The sequence below is a fragment of the Acanthochromis polyacanthus genome, chromosome 2, assembly GCF_021347895.1.
Source record: "Acanthochromis polyacanthus isolate Apoly-LR-REF ecotype Palm Island chromosome 2, KAUST_Apoly_ChrSc, whole genome shotgun sequence".
Taxonomy (NCBI): domain Eukaryota; kingdom Metazoa; phylum Chordata; class Actinopteri; family Pomacentridae; genus Acanthochromis; species Acanthochromis polyacanthus.
In genome coordinates this window covers 31,394,346-31,402,954 of record NC_067114.1, presented here as the reverse complement: position 1 = coordinate 31,402,954, position 8,609 = coordinate 31,394,346, and the positions used below count along the sequence as shown (strand labels likewise).

At 35.1% G+C, this 8,609-nt stretch overlaps 2 protein-coding genes across 3 annotated transcripts; one reads left to right on the top strand and one right to left on the bottom strand.

The window, feature by feature from the left end:
- Nucleotides 1-1,194: 1,194 nt before the first annotated feature.
- On the bottom strand, nucleotides 1,195-3,417 carry LOC127532027 (uncharacterized). Of its 2 annotated transcripts, XR_007939247.1 has the most exons (5): nucleotides 3,291-3,417; nucleotides 2,774-3,076; nucleotides 2,470-2,617; nucleotides 2,266-2,375; nucleotides 1,195-2,000 (listed from the first exon to the last, which is right to left on the bottom strand). XR_007939247.1 is itself a non-coding variant. In XM_051943043.1 (4 exons), the coding sequence occupies exons 1-4, from the start codon at nucleotides 2,975-2,977 to the stop codon at nucleotides 1,692-1,694; spliced, it is 771 nt and encodes a 256-aa protein (XP_051799003.1). In that variant the 5' UTR covers nucleotides 2,978-3,067; the 3' UTR covers nucleotides 1,195-1,691. The 2 variants fall into 2 exon arrangements, 1 of the variants encoding a protein (XP_051799003.1); XM_051943043.1 differs by lacking the exon at nucleotides 3,291-3,417 and having other exon boundaries at nucleotides 2,774-3,067.
- A 2,310-nt stretch (nucleotides 3,418-5,727) lies between these two features.
- On the top strand, nucleotides 5,728-8,327 carry LOC110970637 (uncharacterized). The gene is made up of 2 exons (XM_051942036.1): nucleotides 5,728-5,803; nucleotides 5,885-8,327. The coding sequence occupies exon 2, from the start codon at nucleotides 5,912-5,914 to the stop codon at nucleotides 8,015-8,017; it is 2,106 nt and encodes a 701-aa protein (XP_051797996.1). The 5' UTR covers nucleotides 5,728-5,803; nucleotides 5,885-5,911; the 3' UTR covers nucleotides 8,018-8,327.
- Nucleotides 8,328-8,609: the final 282 nt, after the last annotated feature.

Below are 8,609 nucleotides of genomic sequence, written 5' to 3'. Positions count from 1 at the left end.
ATTAGGGCTGCATTGGAGAACCAGTAAAACAGCGAAGAAGCCTCTGTGTTGTCTGCCAGTAATTAGAATGCCATGTGTTTCTCCTTTCGAGGTGAAACGGCACTTGTTAAATGAAGGCCTGCCACACTTTAATTGTCTCCACTGAGAGAAAAGAGGGAAGAGTGGCAGAGACAAAGAGACAAGGAAGAGAAAGGGAGAGACAGACGAGGAATTTGTGTTGTAATGTTACAAATGTTGTTAGTTGAAGTAGTGAGAAGGCTGGTTATCGTTCCTGTGATGCCTGAAATGCATCACTGTATATGTGCTGAAATGGATCACACCTTTGTTTATTTTGTAATTAGCTCCACCTGTGAAGTTGTGTCATTGGTTTAATTTATTTTTTGTCTGTTTTTTATTTAGTCAAACAGTACTAAAAAGATTGTAATTAAATTGGGTGGAAAGTCTGGCAATGTGCCAGTAAAGGGGCAGCTAAATTTGTTGTTGGTGTGGACTCATATCCACACTGCAAAAAGTGCCATGCTAGAAATAAGAAAAAAAATCCTAAAAATAAGACATTTTATCTTGTTTCAAGCAAAAAAATCTGCCAATGGAGTAAGCATTTTTTTCTTGCTAAGATTTCTCATTTCTAGAATATTTTTCTAGTTTAAAAAGAAGCAAGAAACACTAATTTTAAGCAAATAAATAGCTAAATTCAAGCAAATATATCCTTAAAAATGACATAATTTGAGGAAACTATTCTTATTTGATGAAAAATTCAAGAAATATTTACTTGTGGTTTGCTAGATTCAAGCAAAAATATTCTGATATCTAACTAGGTGTAAGCAAATATATTCTTAACATATGATAATTTTAAGCATTTTTTTCTTATTATGAGGAAACAATCTAGAGCATTTTGCTTGTATGTGGCTTGATTTAAGACAAAATTTTCTTTTTTAAAAATCTCTTGTAGAGAAATACTCTTAAAGCATGATCACATTTAAGAAAATTACTCTTACTTTGATTGATGTTATTAGACATTTTGGCTCATAATATTCTAAATTTTCCAAAGACTTGACCTATTTCAAGCATTAATTGACTCATAACAAGACACACTTTAAGAAGAATCATCTTAAAATAAGACCAACACAAAAACCTGTATTTACGAATTCAACATTTTATTCACTGAATTGTGAACATATAAACTTATCATGGCAATACAAAACCTCTAAAATCAAATGAAGAGGGTAAAAATGTCAGCTTTTAACATGGTCCGAATGTAAAACTAACTGCATAATAGAGCTGGACAATATGTCAAGTAAATCACTTTCTTTTCAAAACCGATTTGGATTTTTTTTTTTTTTTTACTTGATTTAACTTAACATCAACAAAGATAAGATAGTCTTGCAATATAGTAACAAGAATTATTCAGGGCTAAATTAGAACAAAATATAAAAAAATGTATAAACTATAAATATAAAAGCAGAGGTAAACCAGGAATACAAAAATAAATAATAATAATAATAATAATAATAATAATAATAAAAAAAATACTATGTCTAAAATTTTACAAAAGTACTGACTGAGACCAACTTAAGGTTGTAATTTTGATTACTTGTCCAGCCCTATAGCATACATGTTGCAACTTTAACAATAATTCTGGACCTTGAATTAACACTCCACACAATCTGAGAAAGTAATGGTTACAGATAAACTCACTCAGTGAAGGACCTCCACTCAGCAAGGGCTTTCTTGTATGAAGAGGTGGCATCTTGGTCATGGATAGAGTCCAGAATAATCTCGGTTTGCAGCACTGAGAGCAGAGTGGAAATACACTTGGGGTATGTGAGGTGCATGGCATAGTAGTATGCCATTAGGTAGAGAAGTCCTTCATCCAGCTTGGGCTTGGGAAAGGTGGTCACTGGTGTGTTGTCAATTGCAATCATGCAATTCTCCTTGGAAATGAGCAGTACTGGACACATCAGGGGTCGCTGCTGTAGGTATCCCTCGGGGTCCTCTGCAGGCTAAATGATGAAACACAATACAGTCACACTCTGTTTTGTCACAACACCAGAACCTGATTTGTAATGTGGAGTATGATGGTAGTATTATGTTGTAAATTATTTGTATGAATAATACTGTTAAAAGCTACTTTAATTTGCTTCTAAAATATTTATGTTTTTATATAAAACAACAAAATAATCATGATTTTTTTGTGTGTTTGTAATGTCACACCACACAAAATATTATTAAAATTAATGTCAACAAATATTTTAAAACAAATCTTACATTAAGTACGTGGAAGAAGGCTTCGCCACATGAGCCCAGCTTCTTTGGTGGAGGCAGACCGGATGGAAACAGGGATGGAAGAGCAGCAAACACTGCTAAGGCATGGTCCACTAATGTGAAGAAAACACAAGACAAAACAAAACAGATCAACATCTGTTCCTATTTAATCACCTTTCTATTACATATTTGACCATCCAATCTTACCACTGTCGAGTGTCTTTGGAAGCTTCATTGCCTTCTTCATCACTCCATAAAACTTCACCCTCGAGAAGAAATCTCCCCATCTCTCTCTTAGCTCTGCGATGTAGTTGGAGTTTTTGGGTTGGACAATCCTTTGCATTTCATCCAAAACCTCAAATCAAAAACATCAACAAAATGTTATATTTTATTTATCCATAAAGTCATTGCTATAAGAGAAATATTACTCATTCAGCAAATGGCTTACGTTGAATATTTTACTTATAATTCAAATCAATTGAGGAATAGGTTATTAAAGCTATATACTTACATGATCTAATTCTTTGAAACATGGATAGGCCTCAAGAATTTTGGTTGATTTCCCCGACTCCTTCAGAACTCCACATGTGATGAAGCGTCTTCTTGCCTCAAATTCCAGGATTAGTAAGTGGGTAATACGCTTTTGGTCGAAGTAGGATGAACGTGCCAGCTCAAGTTCACCATCTGTGTAGAGTATGTACTCAGGACTGGTCATCAACAAAAATTTAGAGGTGTTGGGTTTCTCCTCTGGAGGGACATCAGCTTTATTGTCAGAAGATTTTGATGGCTTCGCAGAACTGGCAACAGAATCCACCTTAACACATTACAGTTAACATGTTACTGTCATTTACATTGTATTTTTTATATTTATTTCATTTATTTAAAAAAAGTACAAATGAGTAAAACAAAACAAGCACCTCATTTTTTTTTTTAAAGAGTTTTTAAAAACAAAAGCATTGGAACACTTGTTCACTCTGATTACAGAGCTCTTGGATACAACAGTAATAACTTGTGATTCAAATACATACCTTTTCATCATTATTCACACTAAGCCACAGTGCCCTTCTTCTGAGAAAATTTTCTGGACCAGGAAAGAGATCTTTGATGTCATCCCGAGAGAGTGAGCGTAGTAATTCTTCTCCAATATTAGCAGCTAAAACACAATATCAATTATAATATTTATAATACACATTAAAATTGAGCAAACTAACACTTTTGAACAAGTGAGGTGTTTTACACTAGTTGCACGTTATTTTATTGAAATAATATTGAGTAAAAGTTCTAAAAACAACTCTTAATTTAAATATACCTTTTAGAGTCTCAATTGTAACTTCGTCAAGTGTGTCCATATTGGTCTGCGTAATAGTAATAAGCTGGTTATTTTTTTAGTTTTTCTGCCGCTGTCGCTGTACTCCTCTCTCACGTCCTCTCGACGACAACCGTTGAGAAACTCGCGCCCACCCTTGGATTTGAACACAATCCGGACTAGTCCATTATGTAGGGGAGTACAGCTATCGCGGCTCTCAGATTCTTGCTTTTCCCCATGTTTGTATATGTGACAAGCATAAACTTTCTACTTTTAATTTGAAATATATCCTACATTTCACAATCAATCCTGAAATAGCTTTCAAATAAGCGAATGTTTATCGTTGAAACCTACCCCATCACAACCCAAGTTCAACCCAGCGTGCAAAGCATCATGGGTGAACTCGTCGGAGTTTCGCATTTAGCATAGCTTGCGCGCAAAGCTAGTTCCAAACAAACATCAAACATGATTTGGCGTTGCGTCATATGCTTTGTTTTTGTGGGTCTGACCCTCAAATCCTTGCTCAGCCACATTAATTCGGTTCATAGCCGCAGCCCAGACTTTCGCGTAGTTTGTGGAATTGATGGTTGTGACCGAGAATATCGCGTGTACAACTCTCTGGTACCACATCCGGAGATGCCACTCGGAACATCTGCACAGCCGTGGCGGCGTGACAGCACCGATACCGTGGAGGAGTCCAGAAGGGACAGATAATAGGTGGGAGTACAGACCTGATCATGGGCGTTCGGACTCGGACTCTGAAGTACGGGGACGACAGGAAGAAGCCGCCGCGGTGAGAGAAGGAGGAGCCGCTACGGGTGACATTGTTGATGACCAGCAAGACAGCCACCGTGAGGATGTCAACGCAGCTGCCGGGGATACGCCTGTCCCCAACCCGCAATGTTTAACCATGGATGATCATTTTGGTGACTTTAGTAATGTGTCACTGTTTGATGGCTTTGAACAAAGCGCCCTCGCCGCCTCTCCACTCCATGAGTCACCTCCTCGCGCTAGGACCAGCCCTGAAGGAGCCACAAGTGAAGATGCCCAGCCCCCAGACTCAGACAATACTCCTGCTGGTGCTGCATCATATTCAGAGGTAACCCATGTCACTAATAATACAATGTGTTGCCTATAATATTTTATTACATCTAGAGATTACCAGGAAACATTGCAATAGTGCTGGTCTGATCAAATAAGATGCACATTTCACTATAAATGCAAATGTTTGCATTTATAAGAAGTCTATTTGATTTTTTGTTGATTAACCCTTTAACCCCACCTGCCCAACATTGTCCAAATAAAAAAACGTTTCAAAAGTAATAATCACACATCAAAAAAAACATTTTAAAATGCTAAAAAAAAAAAAAAGAAAAAAACATGTGGAAAAAGGCAACTGATGACATGACAGTGATAAACCGAGGTTTTCCTCCATTTAACTTTTTGTCACCTTTTAGTTGCATTTTTAGGACTTTTTTTTTTTCTTTTTGGTGACTTTTTGACACTTTGTTGTATTTTGAGAAAGTGTTGGGTGATTTTACATCACCTTTTTGTTGTATTTTGTCATATTATTGTCAAATTTGATCTTTCGTTAATTTTTCAGCTTTATGCACATGAAAAAACTTGAAGAAAGCGTCTAAATAGCATCAAAAAGAGATGAGAACTAGAGAGAAATTAACACAAAAGTGCAGCAAAAATATGACCAGACATGACAAAACATGAAAATTGTTAGAGATGCAACAAAAGTGACCAAAAACAATACACAAATATAAACAGTCCCTCAAATGCAACATAAATGTAAGAAAGAAATTTAAAAAAAGAGCAAAAGTGCCAAACAGCTTGTACATTTTGATAAAAAATTACAAATAGTAATGACAAAAATATGAGGACAACACAGTGATGGTTGAAATACAATGAAAAATGGTTGAGAACGCACGAAAACTGTTTTTTATTGTACTATTTTCTACTATGGACAGTATTGGGCAGGTGGGGGTTAAATGGTTAACCATTAGCCTATCAGTATTACAAAAAGGTGCCTTGTATTGGCAGATTATGATTGAAATTATTTATATATATATATATATATATATATATATATGTATATGTTTTATTTAATATATCACTAAATAATTGTGCTGGTTTATTTTCTTACAGGATTGCCCAGACAATGGACAGTTGACAAAACAAGCGACTTCAATTGTGCTGTGTGCAAGGGAAAAGCACCATCTGTCACAGGTATGGAAATGTCTGAACTAAACCTGCCACATAAATAATAATAGTTAAAATCTAAATGTGTTCTATCTATTTTCATTTCAGAGTGGTGTGAATGATGTTGTAGCAGCCATGCAACAGTATCAAGCTCAGTTGGTGGCAAATTTGAAGAATCGACTTCAACATGTCTTCAAACAACATCCTGGAAATGAACTTGAAGCGGAGGCAATAGCAGTGTTTGACCAGATTGAGGATCCCTTTGCAGCGGTTTCAACAACGTACAGGCAGGACAGTGTGATAAAGAAGAATTTTCATTACGTGGAGTCCGAGGAGGTGACTGTGGGATATGCAGCGTGTTTTAAGAAAAAGGGAGCAAAAAGACTTCTATCCACTAAACCTAAATCTTTTCATTATATCCCCCTCATACAAAGTTTAGAGCAGTTGTTGTCTCATCCCAGGGTTCTAGCCATGACAAAGGAAGTCAGAAATGTTAGAAATGGATACCTATGTGACATTATGGATGGAGAACTTATGAGAACACACCCATTATTCTCAACTCGACCTTCTGCATTGCAAATAATAGTTTACTCAGATGAAATCGAAATTTGTAACCCTCTTGGCTCTCATACCTCTAAAAACAAGTTGATTATGTTTTATTATACATTAGGGAATATTAATCCAAAGTATAGATCTAAGCTTGCTTCAATAAGACTTCTGGCTATGGCAAATGTTAATGATCTCTCTGATTATGGTGTTGACAAAATATTGGAAAGACTTCATGAAGATTTGGTCAAATTGTATAATGGTGTTAAAATTCAGACAGAGGGTGGAGAGCTAGAAATATTTGGTGCAGTGGTCTCCATTTGTGGAGATACTTTAGCACAGCATGAGCTTTGTGGGTTCAAAGAGGGGGTAGGCTTTGCTTTTAGTAAATGCAGACAGTGTGAATGTACTTTTGAAGACATGCAGATGTACTTCAGTGAAGAGAACTTTGAGAAAAGGACATTGGAAAGACATGTCAGACAGTGCAATGACATTGACAAGGCCAGCACAGACTTTCTAAAAAACAGCTTGAAAACTACATATGGGATCAACAGAAGGAGTAAAGTGATAGATTTTCCAGGCTTTAACATGATCAAACAAACACCTCAAGATATAATGCACATCATTCTGGAAGGCATTGCTCCATTAGAAATAAAATGTGTAATTAAACATTTGGTTCTTTTAGGCCAACTCAACTTGGATGATTTTAATGCTGGAATTGTTGGTTTCCCCTACTCTCCTCTGGATATCAGAGACAAACCCAGTCCAGTTTCTTATAGTACTTTAGCCTCAAATGATAATAAGTTAAAGCAGTCATCAGGGCAAATGCTTGTTCTTCTGAGAATTTTGCCCTTTTTAATAGATAAAGTTAAAAACACTGAATGTTATGCTCTTATTGTTGAACTAATAGAGATTGTACAAATCTTGTTTTGTCCTATTCTAAGTCTTACAACTATAGACAGATTAAAAAAACTCATTGACAAACATTTAAAGCATATGAAACGTATATTTCCAGATAACAACATTACACCAAAACAGCATTATTTAATTCATGTGTCATCACAGATTAAAAACTTGGGACCGATGGTTCGCCACATGTGTATGAGATTTGAGTCAAAACATTGTTTTTTCAAACAGTGGGTCTCCAAAGTCAATTTCCGAAATGTGTGCCATTCTTTAATACGACACAATCAAATGTATGAATGTTGTCAGAATTTAAGTAGTGCAGAACACCCCATTTTTTCATCTGAATGTATACTTGGACCAACATCGGAAGTTAAAAACATGCCCTATCTTAGAGAGAAAGTAAGAGCTTTCTTTGGAAATTATCAAATTAGCCATGCAGTTTCTGTAAAATGGTTAAATCTAAACAATAATAAATACATATCAGGTAAAACTTTAATTGCGAATGCAGTTTCCCATAACTTACCAGAGTTTGGACTTGTTCAGAACATTTTTGTTATTAATTCATCTTTGTACTGTTTTGAGTTACAGCCATATACCACAATCTGTTTTGATAGAGATTATATGGCATACAAAACTGAAATTCCTAATATTGCACAAGGAAATGAATTTATATCATCTGATCAAATGGTGGACTATACTCCATATTATAGTTACAAGCACAATGATGGGACATATGTGCTTTTGAAGTATGATCTTGGTGATGTCATTGAAATTCACAACCGCATTTGATCTCAAAAAGAGCAGTTGTTTAGTCAAAAACAAATAATCCTGTATCAATGAACTCTTAATGTGCATAAAATGTTTTGTTAACAGTTCATATTTTCATATTTCTGTAAATTGTAATACACCTACTTAGCCACTTAAATGGATACGAAACACTGAATCAACTTTGTTGGAGTGATAAACTTTAAATGCGGTTGTTAAAAAATGGTGCCTGGGATCACTTTCAAGAAAAACACCATGAACCAAAGTTTGACTCCTAATACATCATAACCTTTTTTTTTCCCCTAACTGCTCTTGCCATGTTGTTCTATTTGTCTTTGTTTTGTAGTATGTTAAAACTACATTTGTGACAGAAAATAAATGCATAGATTGCATTAATTAATGTGTGAGAATTCATTCCTTAGTTAAGAAAAAAATGTCTCAGAATGTCTTATTAGTTTTTGCTTAAACTAAGTAAAAATAGACTACATCTAATGTTTAAGATGACCACTGAAGCTTTTTTTTCTTGTTACAAGAATAAAAATCAAGTTTTTAAGCTGAAATATCTAAACAAGAAATCACTAGATTTTAGTTCTCAAAATAAGATTTTATTTCTTAA

What these genes read in the sequence shown, in the direction of transcription:
- LOC127532027 (XM_051943043.1), bottom strand. Translation starts at nt 2,977, where the DNA reads ATGACCAGTCCTGAGTACATACTCTACACAGATGGTGAACTTGAGCTG. An exon ending in GTTTCAAAGAATTAGATCAT is followed by an intron (nt 2,618 to 2,773) that starts GTAAGTATATAG and finishes TTTTGATTTGAG; the next exon opens with GTTTTGGATGAAATGCAAAG. An exon ending in TCCAAAGACACTCGACAGTG is followed by an intron (nt 2,376 to 2,469) that starts GTAAGATTGGAT and finishes TCTTCACATTAG; the next exon opens with TGGACCATGCCTTAGCAGTG.
- LOC110970637 (XM_051942036.1), top strand. Translation starts at nt 5,912, where the DNA reads ATGCAACAGTATCAAGCTCAGTTGGTGGCAAATTTGAAGAATCGACTT.